This window comes from Miscanthus floridulus, chromosome 2 (assembly GCF_019320115.1).
Source record: "Miscanthus floridulus cultivar M001 chromosome 2, ASM1932011v1, whole genome shotgun sequence".
In the NCBI taxonomy this organism is placed as follows: domain Eukaryota; kingdom Viridiplantae; phylum Streptophyta; class Magnoliopsida; order Poales; family Poaceae; genus Miscanthus; species Miscanthus floridulus.
The window spans coordinates 28,956,494-28,974,249 of record NC_089581.1 but is presented as its reverse complement, the minus strand read 5'-3'; the positions used below and the strand labels follow the sequence as shown (position 1 = coordinate 28,974,249).

Below are 17,756 nucleotides of genomic sequence, written 5' to 3'. Positions count from 1 at the left end.
CTACAACTACTAAAAACTCAGTCTCATCGATTAACCATTGCTCCGATACCAGTTGATGTGGAATTTTAGAGGCCCAACCTTTCGGTGAGATGAGATGCCTTCCAATTGTGAGGGTGACACACGTTCTAGGCTACTGACCAAGAGGTTACAATAGCCTAGCAACCGCTGAACCAACCCTTGAGATGTTATCAACCTAGTCAAAACCAAGCTGACCTGACCACTAGGGTCTGTTCCTGCAAAAAAATGGAAGAAAACCAGCAAGAACAAGGTGCAAGCAATCTGAAATTGCAAGTATATAGTGAAATATTAAGATGGGGCTGAGTAGAGGTTGGTCTGTTGGTCTAACCGACACAAAAGACAACACAAGCAGTAGTTTCCAAAGGAACTGAACTAAAACAAAACCCAACTCTTACATATGGAGGTACCCCTCCTTTTATAGCCAAAATGGCTGCTGCTACAGTGCATGCTACTACAATGTACTGGCAACAGCTAATTCTATTACTACTGTTAATATGGAGGCTGTGCCATGAATCTAGATAGCTAACACGTAACAAACAAATAGTTTAGCCTGCACACAATCTTTCCTTAAGATGAGTTCACATAGTAATGGGCTGATTTGTTGTTTTAGTAATTTATTTATTCGTTTATTCCTGCTTATCTCAGACTGGACAAAGGTTGGGTTTCGGTATGGCGTTTGGCTGGGTTGTTTGCACATGATTGTCCAAGATGATGTACACAATAGGAGACATCTTTCCCTGAATCCAGATCATGGAATAAACTATCTGTGTTTTAGCCAGTGCACTTGAAGGCGATTGATTGCTCTAATACTTTGGTTGTTAAAGATTTTTTATATTCAAATATATTTATTTTGACACGGAATATGTCTGCAGGGTTGAATTTTCGGACCAAGAGAAAGCAGCTATCTTCTTTGAGGTATGTACTTACCCTTACAAATCAGGATTAGCCTAAGATTTTTGTGGTTGTGGATCTTTATGCAACATTGGTATACTTCATCCCTTGTTTCTTCATTGGTAACACTTAATAAAACAACAATAAAAAATGTAGCATGAAGAAATCCAAGCTGCTAGAACTATAAGTGGATCAACTTGATGGATAAGATGTTTTATTCTTAAATGATTTCTTGGGACCCTTGAACGTTTTAGCAAACATAGAACTGTTGGAGTATGAGAGTATGAGTGTATTAGGCCCATGAGGCCCATGTATGACTAATATACATTGCTACCCTTCTAGGGTTAGCCCAATAAGCCTTCTAGCATGGTATCAGACTAGCTTTCCTCCCTCCCCTTCCCCAACCAGCCGCCAGGCGCCGCCGGCCGGCCGGCCTCTTGCCGCCGCCATGGCTGGCCGCCCTCCCCCTCCCCCTCCCTCCCCAACCTACTTCCACGTTTTCCCCTCCCTTCCCTACCCGTCGTGGGCCCAGCGCGCGGGCGCCGACCCCCTTGCCGCGGACGCGGATGGCCTGGCCGCCGCCGCTGTCGCTGCGGGCGTGGGCGCCGGTGCCGGCGTGGGCGCGGGCGCGGGCGCGGGCGTGGGTGGCCCAGCCGCCGCCCGCGGGCGCGGACACGGGCAGCCTGCCCACTGCCTCCGCCGCCGCTGCTGCAGGGGCGGGCGCGGGCGCAGGCATCCACGCCGCTGCCGCTGGGGGCGCGGGGGAGACCCTGGAGCCTTTCTTCTTCCCCGCTCCCCCTCCTCTGCCGCCCACTGCCCCTCTCCAGACGGCAGGGGCCAACTCCGCTCTCGCCACCGCTCTCGTGGCTGCACGGGCTGCTGCTGAGGACAGCCAGGCCCGGGTGCGGGCGGCCGCCCTCGCTTTGGAGCGCGAGCGCGACGCGGCTGATGCCCTGGCCCGCCAGATCGCTGAGGCGGAGCAGCTCCTCGTCCTCCCTACATCCTACGACACCGCGGCCACCTCCTCAGGCTCGACGGGTCACCGCGCGTCTCGCACCACGGTCATCTGGCACGACCCGGCCGACCCACACGTGGCTCAGCTCCACTACCAGGCCGGGGGTGTCCAGAACATCCGACTCCTCGTCCCGGTCGTCCTCGAGCCTGAGTCGCCCTCTTACGCCCGCTGGAGGGACCTGGTTCTCCTCACCCTCCGCCGCTACGCCCTCGACGACCACGTCCTAGTCGACGCCTCGGTCGCGGTCCAGACCCCATCGTGGCTGCGCCTTGACAGCGTCGTCCTCTCCTGGATCATCGGGACGATCTCCCTGGACCTCCACGACCTCGTCCGCAACTCTACTGACGCTCGCCGGGCCTGGCTTGCGCTCGAGGGCCAGTTTCTGGGCAATGCCGAAGCCCGGGCCCTGCGTCTCGATGCGAGCTTCCGCACCTTTGTTCAGGGTGACCTCTCCGTTGGCGATTTCTGCCGGCGCATGAAGAGCATGGCGGACTCCCTCGGCGACCTTGGCTGGCCCGTGGAGGACCGCATTCTGGTCCTCAATGTCCTCCGCGGGCTCAGTGACCGCTACGCCCACCTCCGGACGTGGATCACCCGGCAGAGGCCCTTTCCCTCCTTCCTGCAGGTCCGTGACGACCTTGTCATGGAGGAGCTCACTCAGGGCGTCCAGCCAGGGTCCACCTCCGCGCCAGGGTCCTCGTCTTCCTCGACTGCCCTGGCCGCTACTCCTCCGGCGCGTTCGTTCCCTCCACCGCCGTCGTCGCTTCTTGGTTCTCCTCCCCCCGGGCCGGGCGGGGGTGGGGGGGGCCGTGGCGGCCGCCGTCGCCGCGGAGGGGGGCGTGGGGGCCGCGGGGGCCACCACACACCGGCTCCTCCAGGGAGCCACCAGTCGCCCGCGACTCCACGGGGTGCAGCCTGGCCCTCTTTCCACAACCCGTGGTTGGGGCGCATCTCCATGTGGCCCTTCCCGGCTCCAGGTGGAGAGCCTCGCCCACCAGTGGCCTTGCTCACTGGAGCTCCTCCGGGGATTTACTCCCCGTCTGCGTGGGCTACACCTCCCGGCGCATCTTCGTGGGTGCCACCTCCCGACACCTTGCCCGGGCCTGTCGGTTGGAACCCGGCGGCCTTGGCCAGATCCTTCAGCACCATGGCCCTGACACCGCCTGCCGGTACCGACTGGATTGCCGACTCGGGTGCCACTTACCACACTACTCCAGACCCTGGTATACTCTCCTCTATTCACCCTCCTTCTCCCTCTCATCCTTCGTCCATCATGGTCGCGAACGGTTCGTGTATTCCAGTCACGTCCGTGGGTGCCGCCGGCACTCATGGTTCCTTTCTTCTTCCTGACATTCTTGTTGCACCCTCTATGGTTCACAACCTTCTTTCTATTCGTCGTTTTACAGCTGACAATTCCTGTTCTGTTGAATTTGACTCTACTGGTCTTACTGTAAAGGATTTGGCTTCCCGGCGTCCTCTTCTCCGATGTGACAGCACGGGACCCCTTTACACCCTTCGGCTTTCGACGTCTGCTTCCTCTTCGTCACCGTCTACTTTGTCAGCTGCCTTCGCCGCCACTCCTTCTTCCACCACTTGGCACCGTCGCCTCGGCCATCCTGGACGTGATGCTCTGACGCAGCTTAGTCGTAGTTCCGACATTGGTTGTACTCGGGCTCACGATGAGCACTTGTGTCATGCGTGCCAGCTGGGCCGTCATGTTCGTCTCCCTTTTTGTTCTTCTTCTTCACATGCTACGCATGTGTTTGATCTTGTACACTGCGACCTATGGACATCTCCTGTCATCAGCATTTCTGGGTATAAATACTATCTTGTGGTGGTTGATGATTTCTCGCATTATTCGTGGACTTTCCCCTTGCGTGCAAAGTCGGATACCTTCACCACTCTTCTCCACTTTTTCGCCTGGGTGTCTACTCAGTTCGGCCTTACCATCAAGGCCGTCCAGTGTGACAATGGCCGTGAGTTCGATAATGGCACCTCCCGTGCCTTCTTCCTCTCTCACGGTGTCCAGTTGCGCATGTCTTGCCCGTATACCTCCTCCCAGAACGGCAAGGCCGAGCGCATGATTCGCACCACGAACGACACCATGCGCACCCTTCTGCTCCAGGCGTCGCTTCCTGCTCGCTTCTGGGCCGAGAGTCTGCACACCTCCACCTATCTCCTTAACCGCCTTCCTTCCGCTGCCTGCCTGGCTCCCACACCACACCACGCTCTCTTCGGTACCCCTCCTCGGTATGACCACCTTCGTGTCTTCGGGTGTGCGTGTTACCCTAACACCACTGCCACCGCTCCCCACAAGCTGGCTCCCCGTTCCGCTCTGTGTGTCTTCCTTGGGTACTCCCCGGATCACAAGGGGTACCGGTGCTTTGACCTCACCTCCCGCCGGGAACTCATCTCTCGCCACGTGGTGTTTGATGAGTCTGTCTTCCCCTTCTCCACCACCACCACACCATCTCCCACCCCCGATCCTGACCCCTTCTCTCTGTTTCCCACTGACACGGTGGTCCAGCCGCTTTTACCGCTGTCTCCTGCAGGTACTGCTTCCCCGTGCCCCTCGCCGGGCCCGTGCCCCTGCTCGCCGCCCACCAGTGACGCCCCTGGCCCTGCGCCCTGCCCGGGTCCGGAGGCGTCGCCCTCCGGAGCTGCCCCTGCCCCTCCGTCCGCAGCGGGTCCAGGGACGCCGCCTGTCGCACCTCCTGCGCGTTTCGCCCAGCCGGTGCACGTCTACCAGCGCCGTGTGCCGGCGGCAACGCTGCCTCCGGCACCACCGGGGTCCACCTCTCCACTGGTGACGCCTACACCACCGGTGGCTCCTTCTCCGCCGGCGACCCCTACACCGCCGCCGCCGCCTCAGGCTGCCCGTGTCGCGTCGCCGGTGTACCACCCGCAACTCCTTCACCGACACCCGCGGCATGTTCACCCTATGGTGACGCGTCACGCGGCTGGTACCCTGCGGCCCCGGGCTCTCGCGACGATGCCCGACGACCCGCAGATCTCTCCTGTACCCTCTTCCGTTCGCGACGCCTTGTCGGACCCTCATTGGCGCCGCGCGATGGAAGAGGAGTATGCGGCTCTTCTCGTCAACCAGACATGGGATCTGGTGCCCCGTCCACCCGGATCCAACGTCGTCACCGGCAAGTGGATCTGGACACACAAGCGGCGGGCTGATGGTACCCTTGAGAGGTACAAGGCTCGCTGGGTTCTTCGGGGTTTCACTCAGCGCCCTGGAGTCGATTATGATGAGACTTTCAGCCCCGTGGTGAAGCCGGCCACCGTACGCACAGTGCTCTCCCTGGCTCTCAGTCGCTCTTGGCCTGTGCATCAGCTGGACGTCAAGAATGCTTTTCTCCACGGGACTCTCACCGAGACAGTCTACTGCAGCCAGCCAGCGGGGTTTGTTGACTCTTCTCGTCCGGACATGGTCTGCCGGCTCAACAAGTCTCTCTACGGCCTCAAGCAGGCCCCCCGGGCATGGTACTCTCGGTTTGCTGCTTTCCTGCTGACACTGGGGTTTGTGGAGGCCAAGTCGGATACGTCCCTGTTTATCTATCACCATGGAGCTGAGACTGCCTATCTGCTGCTCTACGTTGATGATATTGTCCTCACAGCCTCCAGCCCGTCCTTACTCAGCCGTGTCATCGCCTCTCTTCAGCAGGAGTTTGCTATGAAGGATCTTGGTGTGCTCCACCACTTCCTCGGGGTCACTGTTGAGCCTCGCCCCACCGGCCTTCTCCTTCACCAGCGGCAGTACACTCTTGATATCCTGGAGCGTGTTGGGATGACTAACTGCAAGCCCTGCTCTACTCCAGTTGACACACAGGGCAAGCTGTCAGAGGCCGTGGGCACCACCGTGGCAGACCCCACTGCTTACCGGAGTCTTGCAGGTGCCCTTCAGTACCTCACCTTCACCAGGCCAGACATCACCTATGCAGTGCAGCAGATATGCCTTCACATGCATGATCCCCGAGAGCCTCACCTCACTGCGCTCAAGCGCCTCCTCCGTTACCTCCGCGGCACTGTCGACTACGGCTTACTCCTTCAGCGGTCTTCCTCCACCGAGCTCGTCGTCTACACTGACGCCGACTGGGCCGGGTGTCCGGACACTCGGCGCTCTACCTCCGGCTACGCTGTCTTTCTGGGCGGCAACCTAGTGTCCTGGTCGTCCAAGCGCCAGCCGGTGGTCTCCCGATCCAGTGCCGAGGCGGAGTACCGAGCTGTCGCTAACGGCGTGGCTGAGGCCTCCTGGCTCCGACAGCTCCTTGCCGAGCTCCACAGCCCTCTCTCCCGGAGCACGCTGGTCTACTGCGACAACGTCAGTGCGGTGTACCTCTCCACCAACCCCGTGCAGCACCAACGGACCAAGCATGTGGAGATCGACCTACACTTTGTCCGTGATCGGGTTGCCATCGGCGATGTTCGGGTCCTACACGTCCCGACCACCTCCCAGTTTGCCGACATCTTCATCAAGGGCCTCCCGTCATCGACCTTCACCGAGTTTCGCTCCAGCCTCAACATCATTGGTGGCTAGTTGCGTCTGTGGGGGGGCTCGTGTGTGTGCTTCTTTTCATGTCCAGTCTGTAACTCCGCTGCGACGGTAGTTCAGACTGCGGGGGGGTGTTGGAGTATGAGAGTATGAGTGTATTAGGCCCATGAGGCCCATGTATGACTAATATACATTGCTACCCTTCTAGGGTTAGCCCAATAAGCCTTCTAGCAAGAACCTCCAACTTCATCACTGTTTCAATTTTTTTTTTCAAATTGTCCTTCCTATTTGAATTTTTATCAATCAAGTCGCACACTAAATTCCTGTATAACATTGTATCTGTATGTCTGATAATGTTTTCAGGTTGAGCAATCCATCCGGGGTATTCATGGGCCTAATCGACAGTTTGCTGCAATCAATTTCTTGGAAACCTTGGTATGCCAATTTCTTGAGGCTGATGTGATTGGTTCTTCCATTTTTTTTTTCTATCCTTTTCCAACTGATCTCATACTACATTTTATGTCTGACCTAGGTTTCAGAATTTTCCCCTTCAACTGCTTCTGCTATGAGCCTGCCTAAGGAATTTCACGAACAATGTGAATACTCACTCGAAGTGCAGTTTTTGAAGGTATTGATCTTCCCTAATATGTAGAAGTTTTGGCAGGCATCCTTAGCTGTGTCATGTCACTTGAAGTCTTGAACCCTCGGTTATCATTATGACACGCTATTGTCTTTCGCAAGGATTTTTACTGCTGGGCACAAGCTGCTGTGTTCAATACTGCTGACAAAATCTTGAATTCAACTGTAACAATACCTGACGAGAGAGCATGTTCAGCAGCATTGCGCCTGATGTTTCAGATACTAAGCTGGAATTTCAAGCATACTGTGGAGCATGAGAGTTCAGATGCTAAGATAAATTCTGGCTTGAGGATTGATACGATAAATCTGAAGAAGTTTGAACGTTCATTGGTGAAGGTATATCCTAATTACTTGCATGTTTGCTCCATTTCAGCTTATAATGTTTGCATTTTCTATTGTAGCCAGGGTCTATGTGGAGAGAGATTCTAATATCAAGTGGACACCCTACCTGGGTTTTGAACTTCTACACCACCTTGCGCCAAAAGTACTCATATGATACATTGTGGGGTGATTCTCCAATTGCTGTCTCTTGCAGACAGCTTATAGTGCAGTTGTGCTCCTTGGCAGGCTCTGTGTTTCCTAATGGTATATAATTATTCCAAACAGTCATTATTTATTGAAGATCTGTAAAATGTTCCCTTTCCATCCATAAATTCTGGCATCAGCTTGATTTTTACCTGATACTACAAAACTGTTGACTGCAACCTCAGACTACTACGAAACACAATCCTAATACTAGACCTCAGCAGTTTTCTTATATATATATATATATATTTATCACAGATGGTATCTATAAGAGAATATAATTGGAGGAATATTAATATATTGCATTGGGCCTCATGGGCTGATTATATAGAGTACATGGGACTAACATCTCACATGATTAGGCAATGTGGTACTATTCCTAATACTCTAACAGCCCCTAGGCTACCAGCCGAACAGGCTTGGTGCCGGCCCATAGCAGCCCATAGCAGGCCCCTTAGGCGCCTATTCTAACACACCCCCTCAGTCGAAACGTCAGCCACTCTGCACGTTTAGACTGGACCTGAACTCCGTGAACACTGAAGTAGGCAGCCCCTTGGTGAAGATGTCTGCATATTGCGAAGCAGTAGGAACATGCAGAACACGAAGATCACCAATAGCAACTCGCTCCCGGACGAAGTGAAGATCGATCTCAATGTGCTTGGTGCGCTGATGTTGCACCGGATTGGAGGACATGTAGACGGCACTGATGTTGTCGCAGTACACCAGTGTGGCGCGCCGAAGAGGGGCACGTAGCTCCAAGAGAAGCTGTCGCAGCCAAGTCGCCTCTACAACTCCGTTAGCCACTGCGCGATACTCGGCTTCAACACTTGATCTTGACACTGTATTCTGGCGCTTGGATGACCAGGAAACAAGATTGTCGCCGAGGAACACTGCATAGCCCGAGGTGGACCTACGAGTGTCCGGACAACCAGCCCAGTCAGCGTCGGTGTAGACAACAAGATCAGTCGGAGTAGACGGTCGCAGCAGAAGACCGAGGTGGAGTGTGCCCCGAACATAGCGAAGAATCCGCTTCAGGGCAGCAAGGTGAGGCTCTCGAGGGTCATGCATGTGAAGGCAAACCTGCTGAACAGCATATGCAATATCTGGGCGAGTGAATGTCAAGTACTGAAGAGCTCCTGCAAGACTGCGAAAGTCTGTAGCATCAGACACTGGGCCCCCCTCACCTGCAGCAACCTTGGAGTTGGTGTCAACTGGAGTAGAGCACGGCTTGCACTCAGCCATCCCGGCGCGATCTAAGATATCCAGCATGTACTGTCGCTGTGAGAGCAGAAGTCCATCGCCGCATCGTTGAACATGCATCCCGAGGAAGTGATGTAGTTCACCAAGATCTTTCATGGCGAACTCCCGCTGAAGAGCTGAGATGATCCGCCGAAGAGAATCTGAAGACGAAGCTGTGAGGACAATATCATCAACGTAAAGCAACAGGTAGGCTGTGTCTGATCCGCGCTGATAGATGAAGAGAGAAGTGTCTGACTTGGCTTCAACAAACCCAATGGACAGCAAGTAAGAAGCCATCCGACTGTACCAAGCACGAGGAGCCTGCTTCAAGCCATAGAGCGACTTCTTCAGTAGACAGACAAAGTCGGGATGAGCTGCATCTTCAAATCCGGACGGCTGCTGACAATACACTGTCTCAGTCAAGTCGCCATGAAGGAAGGCGTTCTTCACATCCAGCTGGTGAATGGGCCAGCGGCGACAGAGCGCCAAGGAGAGCACCGTGCGAACAGTGGCAGGCTTCACGACAGGGCTGAAGGTTTCATCAAAATCCACACCAGGCCGTTGGGTAAAACCACGAAGAACCCAACGCGCCTTATACCGCTCGAGGGAGCCATCAGACTGAAACTTGTGCTTGAAGATCCACTTCCCAGTGACAACATTGGCCCGAGGCGGACGAGGCACAAGGTCCCAAGTGCAGTTCTGTAGGAGAGCACGGTGTTCTTCTTCCATAGCTGCTCGCCAATTGGGGTCGGCAAGAGCACTACGGAAGGTCTTCGGCAGCGGTGAGAGAGGCACGGCGTGGTAGATAGAAGGCATCCGGAAGCCGCTCTTCGATCGTGTGCCCATGGAGTGCTGGTTGGCTGCCGGAGGAGCAGGAACTGCCCCTTTGGGCAGCGGGGCAGCGGCAGCAGCAGTGGGGGCGGCTGGTGCAGCAGTCGGGCCGGCTGGGGCCGCAGTCGGGGCAGCCGGCAGCTCCCGTTGTCGATGACTGTAGACGTACGTGAAGTCGCTGGGCGGCCGGGGTGGCCGAAGGGGTGGGAAACCTGGTGGTGGCCCACGGGGTGCCTGAAGAGACACCGGAGAACCCGAGGAAGACGAGCCTGCACGCAGCGCGTCGGGCAGCTCCAGGGCCGCGCGTGGCGCGGAAGAGAGACTCCTGGTGGCCGCGCGTGGCGCGGTGGACGTCCCTGACACCCGCAGGGCGGGGGGAACGTAGAGTGCGGGCGTCCGAGGATCCTCAGCATCCTCGGGAGGCTCCAGGGGCGCCCTAGGCACGGCCGCACGGGGACCGGCAGGGGCGCGGGTGGCGTCGAAGGTGCTGGAGGGAGTCCCTGCAGGTAAACACTTGTGCGACGGTCCAATAGGAGCGGGCACAATATCAGTACTGTCATCGGCAAGAAACTCGAGGTCTGCTGGAGTACTGGGACCATGACACTCAGCGAAAGGGAAGGCCGTTTCATCGAAGATGACGTGCCGGGAGATGATGACTCTATTGGATGATAGCGGTACCCTTTATGATGAGCTGAATAGCCGAGGAAGACACACAGGACAGACCTAGGAGCAAGTTTGTGAATAGCAGTGGCGGACATGTTGGGGTAGCATTTGCAACCGAAAACTCGCAGATGATCATATGTGGGTGGCTTGCCGAACAAGGCAAGATGAGGTGTGGAGAACTCTAGAGTCTTGGTGGGCAATATGTTGAGGAGAACAGTCGCCGTGGAGAGAGCCTCCGCCCAGTAGGAGGGAGGCATGGACGCCTGAAAGAGTAGGGAGCGAACAACATTATTTGTAGAGCGAATAATGCGCTCAGCTTTACCGTTCTGAGGCGAGGTGTAAGGGCAGGACATGCGAAGGTGGATGCCCTGGGTGAGGAAGAAGTGGCGGGTGCTGGAGTTGTCAAACTCTTTCCCGTTGTCACACTGGACGGCTTTGACGCGGGCGCCAAACTGAGTGGAGGCGTGGGCGATGAAGTGAGCAAGCGTGCTGAAAGTGTCAGATTTAAGTCGTAAAGGAAATGTCCACAGATAATGAGTGCAATCATCAAGTATGACCAAATAGTATTTATAACCAGAGATGCTGACAACTGGAGAGGTCCATAAATCACAGTGAATAAGATCAAACTTGCTAGACGCACGAGAGGTGGACACATGAAAAGGTAGACGAACATGACGTCCTAGCTGACAAGCATGACATAAATCTGAACAATCCTGAATAGAAAAAGACACATTAGACGCTAGCTTTGACAAGGCCTCATGACTGGGATGCCCAAGACGCCGATGCCACAGTGGAGAGGAGCCCTGAGCAGCAAAGGAGAGTGCTAGTGGAAGGCGAAGTGGGTACAGTGGCCCGGAGCTATTACACCTGACGATCTCTTTCCGAGACGGAAGAACCTTCACAGAACAACCAGCGGGGTCAAACTCAACAGAACAATTATTGTCAATAGTGAATTGGCGAACAGAGATAAGATTCTTAATAATTTGTGGCGACACAAGAACATTATTAAGACGTAGAGAAGGTGATAACTCTGTGGAGCCAGTTGCAATGACAGGAATAAGGGAGCCATTACCGACAATAATAGATGAAGGGTTAGGGTACCGCGAAGGTTGAGTATGTGAAAGAGAAGAAGACTGAGCTGTCATGTGTGAAGAAGCACCTGAGTCGAAGTACCACTCATTGTTCGAAGGAGGGGTCAGCGACGTCGTGCTGAATGACGCCGCTAGGTCCGTTGGGTCCCAGGAGGGGAGACCGGTCATAGGGTTGTAATACCCCGGAGCGACCCACTGACCGGCAGCCTGCTGGTGGGCAGCAACAAGCGCCTGCTGCTGCTGCTGCTGCTGCTGCTGCTGGGCGAGCAGGGCCTGTTGCTGCTGCTGGTGTTGCGCCTGCTGCTGCGCCTGGAGGTGAGGAGGCACCGGGATGGGCGCCAGAGGTGGTCGAGGGCCCCCTGGCCACATCTGGATGGAGCCGGACCAGGGGTTGTAGAAGCTCGGCCATGGGCGCCCCCCTCCGGCCTGCTGCTGCTGCTGGTTGTTGCCAGTAGGAGCCTTGGAACCCTGTCCTGAAGAGCCGCTGCTGCCCTGACCTTTGCCGCCGCCGCCGCGCTTGTTGCGGCGGTTGTTGGAAGGCTTGGAGCCCCCGCCACCGCCTCCAGAACCGGTGCTGGACGAAAGAGGAGCTGCTGTAGGAGTCGTAGTGGCAGCAAGGGCAGCTGCTGGAGTCTCCTTGCGGTTTGCCATGGTGAGTTCCTCGAGGATGAGATCCTCACGGGCCTCCAGGAACGTGGGGAAGGGCTTGGCGCGGCGTAGCAGGGTGCCGACGTGGGCGAAGCGCTCGTTGAGGCCGCGGATGACGTTGAGGACGAGGGTGCGGTCGGTGATGACCTCGCCGAGGGCCGTGAGATCATCGGCCATCTTCTTCAGCTTGCGGCAGAAATCGGTGACGGAGAGGTCGCCTTGGACGAAGTTGCGGAACTGCGTCTCCAGCTGAATGGAGCGGGCCTCCCGATTTCCGAGGAACTGCGACTCGACGGCGAGCCAGGCGTGACGAGCTGTGGAGCCCTGGGCACGGATGATCTCGCCAAGATCGTCCGTGAGCGTGGCGATGATCCAAGACTTGACGACGCAGTCCATCCGAGCCCAATCGGGGGAAATTGGGACTGGAGGCTCTTCGCGGACATGGCCCTGAAGCGAAAACTTGCCGAGGATGAGCAGGAATTGATCGCACCAACGGTTGAAGTTACCGGAGTCGACGTCGAGGACGGTGGTGACGTGGTTCCGGATGTTGCTGACGGCGACAGCCTGGGAGTGAAGCTGGAGCAGCGCCACGGCCTCGTGGTGGAGCATGGCCGCTCGGAGATCGGCTGGCGTAGAGGCGCCTCCAGGCGGTGGAGAGGCGCCGCCCGATGGCTCAGGTGCGAGTGCAGCAGCGGCGGCTGCGCGTTCCATGGCCGCGCGCGCAAGGGCTTCGCTGGCGCGCAGGGCGGCGTCGTCTCGCTCCTTGGCCGCGGCTGCGGCCTGCTGCTCGGCCTCGAGAGCGCGTGCCAGAGCAGCAACACGCGCCTCCTCCTTGGCCACGCGCTGACGCTCCAGGCGCTGCGCGGTGGCGGCGGCTTCGCTGGCCTGCTCATTGGCGAGGCGCCGAGCGACCTCGTCACCCTGGAGCGAGGTGGCGGAGCTATCTTCGTCGCCCTTGGGGGTTGTTGGAGAGGACGACCCCATGGGCGGGCTGCGCGGCTGTTTGCCGGCGAGCGAGGGCGCTGCGCGGCTGGTGCCGGCGCGCGTGGGGTGGGTTGGGCAGCGGAAGACCTAACCTAGTTTGATACCATATAAGAGAATATAATTGGAGGAATATTAATATATTGCATTGGGCCTCATGGGCTGATTATATAGAGTACATGGGACTAACATCTCACATGATTAGGCAATGTGGTACTATTCCTAATACTCTAACAGCCCCTAGGCTACCAGCCGAACAGGCTTGGTGCTGGCCCATAGCAGCCCATAGCAGGCCCCTTAGGCGCCTATTCTAACAGTATCCTATTAGACCACCATTACCAGTAGCACCTGCATCCACATTATGAGGTTTGGGGGAGTGAATACAGAAATATGCAGGCGTGGTTCCTCATACAATGAGGAAATAAAAATATGAACACGCTACTTCCTCCAATTGCAAATATTAATCCATCTAGGTTTGTCTAAGTCAAACATCTGTATCTTTGTTTCGCAATATTTATGAAAATATATCATCTTAAATGAAAAGAATCGTATATTATAAAAGGTGGTTTCTATAATAAATCTATTGATGTCCATCATGTGTTGTCAACCTATATAAATTGTTAGATATTGATTATCAAAATTAACAAGAAGTTTGACTTAGGGCCAACCAAGATGGACTTTTATTTGTGGTTGAAGGAAGTAGAATTTATGCCCACAACTGCCCAGTTTGGTGCTATTGTCAGACAGAAACACCTTGGGGGGTTGCATGTGTGGTGGGTGGGGGTGGGAGGGAGTGGTTGATTCTAATAGTTTGAGGTTAGTGTTCACAACTAGACTGTTTCTGAGTTTGGGTTTGAAGAATGGAGGCTAGTGTTCAAGGTTGAAAGCTGAATCTTTTCATTTAGAGTTTACATATTCAACGTATCACTGGAAAGCATGTTAATGATTTACATGTGATCTCTTTTATGTAATCTTTCCTTTTTTCTTTCTGTTGCCAGATAATGGGGATGCACAGATTAAACACCTTATGCTGATATTATCTGCTGTTGTTCTATGGATTGAACCTCCTGATGTAATCGCAGCATCAATCCGAAATGGGGGAAGTGAAAGGTTCTCTCAGCATCCATCTTTGCAATCTTGATTTAACCTGAGGAAAAACTTGAGAAATGCTGATGAGCGAGATATTCACTGTTTTGCAGTGAGTTCATAGATGGTTGCCATGCCCTTCTTTCAATGGCGTCTTTAACTACTGGCTCACTTTTTGACAACCTCCTAAAGTCAATAAGGTCAGTTTGTTGTACATTGTCTAGTTCCACATTGCAACTTTGGTAACTTAACTCGTCCTTGTACTCCTACATAGTACTCAATTGTGTTTCAATGTGACACTAGTCTGTCCAATTCGTAAGATGGTATCATAACCAAGATACCATAGCTACTTCTCTCATTTTTCCTTAATGTATCTGGCTCTTTTTGTAATAGTGAAAATGCATATTGTGAGTATATTCAGAATATTTTGTACACTTCATGCCATTTATTATTACAATATCAGCTAGATTGAGATTGCTATTCTCTTCTGTTTAACATGGACATGTTTGCAGGCCCTACGGTACAGTTAATCTGCTTTCTGCTTTGACGTCAGAAGCTGTCAAGTCCGTTCTGAATAACCAGAGTGAAGAGGAAACATGGGGCATAGATTCCCTTGATATTTTGTTAGAAACATGGAATGTTATTCTGGGGGTACTTCCCTTGACCTTTGCACCAAATTGGAAATATGTTTGTGTCCTTCCCTTTTTACACAACTTAATCAAACGCTTATTTGCAATAATCAGTTCAAAATTCCAGTATGATATGATTGTTGCCTCTGTTTTTTCTCTCTTATAAGCTTGGGTAGTAATTAACATGTAATAACTGTAGGTCACATTTTACTCTTTTATTGGATTATAAAAGATATTTTGACTGTTCTAATTCCAGTTTCCTCTTAGTAACCTTGAGTTGAAGAAAAATTTCCCTAAAAAAAGTTAAAATAGAGTTATAGGTGCTAATATTTTTTTATGGGACAATTGCATTACTGCCCTCGTTTTCAACTCTAACTGCACGTTTGCCCCTGTTTTTTTAAGTTTGCATATTTACCCTCATTTTTTGAACCTGAAGTTGCCGTCTGCCCTTGTTTCCCAACTCCGTGAGTTGCTATTTAATAATGGGTCAAAAAAAATTGTTTGGAAAAAAAGGAAAGGGAAAAGACCATGATGCCCATCCCTTATCTAAAACACACGAGCCTCCTCTTTTCCCCTTCTCTCATCACGTAACCTGAGAAGTGCGGTCGCTAGGGTCGGTGGCGGGGCGCGCTCCAAGCTGCGCGGGGGCTGCGTGCGGGCGGGGGCGTGGCGGCTGCGGGCCGTCTACACACGGGCGGCGGTGTGGCACGACTGGCTGGCGACACGGCGGCGCAGGCGGCATGGAGAACCGGCGACGCGCTGGGCGGTAGGCGCGGAGCTCATCCTGCTGCCGCGCCCACGCTGCTGGTCTCCGCTCATGGTGTCGCGCCATCCGCTCAGGTCCCTTGCTTACGCCACAGCGTACCTCCTTGGGTGATTGGTGAAGCCTGAAGCTGTGCTGGACTGGCATCTGAACGGATAAGCCTGAGTGCGGCCTGAATCTGAATGAGCGTTCTCCATTTTTTTCTTTGTTTTTTAATTACTAATAAAGCTGTGGGCCCCGTTAAAAAAAAACATACAACGGATCGAGCTTGATGATGGAATAGTTGACGGAGATGACAATGATGATATTCCTGTCTGTACAAAATATGTGATGTCATTTGTCCAAAATACATCCACAATAAGTTTGTACATAAAAAGTCATATTGATTAATGGATCATTCATATCAAGGGCATTTGTGTCTTTTTAGCTTTCACTTAACACCGTTAAGTCTTCTTCATGGAATAGGGGCAAGTGGAAGCTTCAGATTCAAAAAACAGGGGCAAATTTGCAAAGTTAAAAAAACAGGGGCAAACATGCGGTTAGAGTTGAAAACAAGGGCAGAAATGCAATTGGCCCTTTTTTTATCGAACAACACAGGAGAGGTATGTGCCATTTCATTAAAAACAGAATAAAAATGAAGAGGCCAGGGAGGCAGAGACCACTCCCTAACACCCCCAACACACACAAAGAAACAGAAATGCAGAAACACCACACTTGAGAGTTAAAACAACCATGACCTATCCACCTCCACAATACTACGCGTCCAGGGTGAGTGACCAAAGAAGGAGCTCATGGATGAGAGGTTCAAGTTAGGCACCATAAACTGCTCTCATTAGTCACGGTTTGTAAAACAACCAGAACATTTGGGTTTGCCCATTCATGCCATGCATTTAGGTGGTTTCAAAGATCCTGAGCTAGTAAAGTGATCAGGGAATTGAGGCTTTTCCTCATCTCTTTTGGAACACTTCTGATAGCATTGCACCACCAGCTTGAGAACCAAGCTTCAGAAAGTTGAGGGGCAATTGCTTTCAGGCCCAACCTTTGGAAAATCAGTGTCCATACCTGCTGAATGAACACACACGAGATGAGAGTGTGCTGGATTGTTTCAACTATAATTTGACGATTTTAGCCATTGTTCAACTACAATTTGACGATTTTAATGTAAACTGTACTCAACTAGCAAATTTTTTTTAACATATACCCAACTAGCATTTAAAACCAGAGGATTTACCTTTATGGCTATATTTTAATGTAAAACCATTTTTTTCTTGAATATGCAGGAGAGCTGCGTATCATTGCATTAAGAAGTTAATGTAAAACCATTGTAGCGAATTGAGCTTACATGATTAATTCCCCTTGGCCATATGTATGCTAACATGTTTAGTTGGTCCCGTTTACATAGTTATATGCACATCTTTTATCCTGTTGCAACTATTGCATCAACAACAACAACAACAACAACAAAGCCTTAAGTCCCAAAAAAGTTGGGGTAGGATAGAGTTGAAACCCAGCAGAAGCAATCAAGGTTCAGGCACGTGAATAACTGTTTTCTAAGCACCCCTATCTAAGGCTAAGTCTTTGGGTATATTCCATCCTTTCAAGTCTCTTTTTATTGCCTCTACCTAAGTCAACTTCGGTCTTCCTCTGCCTCTCTTCGCGTTACTATCCTGGCTTAGGATTCCACTATGCACCGGTGTCTCTGGAGGTCTCCGTTGGACATGTACAAACCATCTCAACCGGTGTTGGACAAGCTTTTCTTCAATTGGTGCTACCCCTAATCTATCACGTATATCATTGTTACGAACTCGATCCCTTCTTGTATGACCGTAAATCCAACGCAACATACGCATTTCTGTGACACTTATCTGTTGAACATGTCATCTTTTCGTAGGCCAACATTCTGCACTATACAACATAGCAGGTCTAATCGCTGTCCTATAAAACTTACCTTTTAGCTTCTGTGGTACCCTTTTGTTACATAGGACACCAGATGCTTGGCGCCACTTCATCCATCCTGCTTTGATTCTATGGCTAACATCTTCATCAATATCCCCGTCTCTCTGTAGCATTAATCCTAAATATCGAAAGGTATCCTTCCTAGGCACTACTTGACCTTCCAAACTAATATCTTTCTCCTCCCGAGTAGTAGTGCCGAAGTCACATATCATATACTCAGTTTTAGTTCTACTGAGTCTAAAACCTTTGGACTCCAAAGTCTCCCGCCATAACTCCAGTT

At 52.7% G+C, this 17,756-nt stretch overlaps 1 protein-coding gene across 4 annotated transcripts in view; it reads left to right on the top strand.

The window, feature by feature from the left end:
* The window catches only part of LOC136520732 (uncharacterized), a 40,889-nt gene that overhangs the window by 10,514 nt on the left and 12,619 nt on the right, over positions 1–17,756 (top strand). For 3 of the 4 annotated variants that reach the window (XM_066514404.1, XM_066514390.1, XM_066514383.1), the window contains exons 5-12: positions 891–933; positions 6,789–6,860; positions 6,958–7,053; positions 7,167–7,400; positions 7,466–7,649; positions 14,041–14,152; positions 14,242–14,328; positions 14,641–14,779. In XM_066514404.1, the coding sequence (XP_066370501.1) occupies positions 891–933; positions 6,789–6,860; positions 6,958–7,053; positions 7,167–7,400; positions 7,466–7,649; positions 14,041–14,152; positions 14,242–14,328; positions 14,641–14,779 (967 nt within the window). The remainder of the gene's footprint in view (positions 1–890; positions 934–6,788; positions 6,861–6,957; positions 7,054–7,166; positions 7,401–7,465; positions 7,650–14,040; positions 14,153–14,241; positions 14,329–14,640; positions 14,780–17,756) is intronic. The other variant, XM_066514399.1, reaches the window with a different exon arrangement.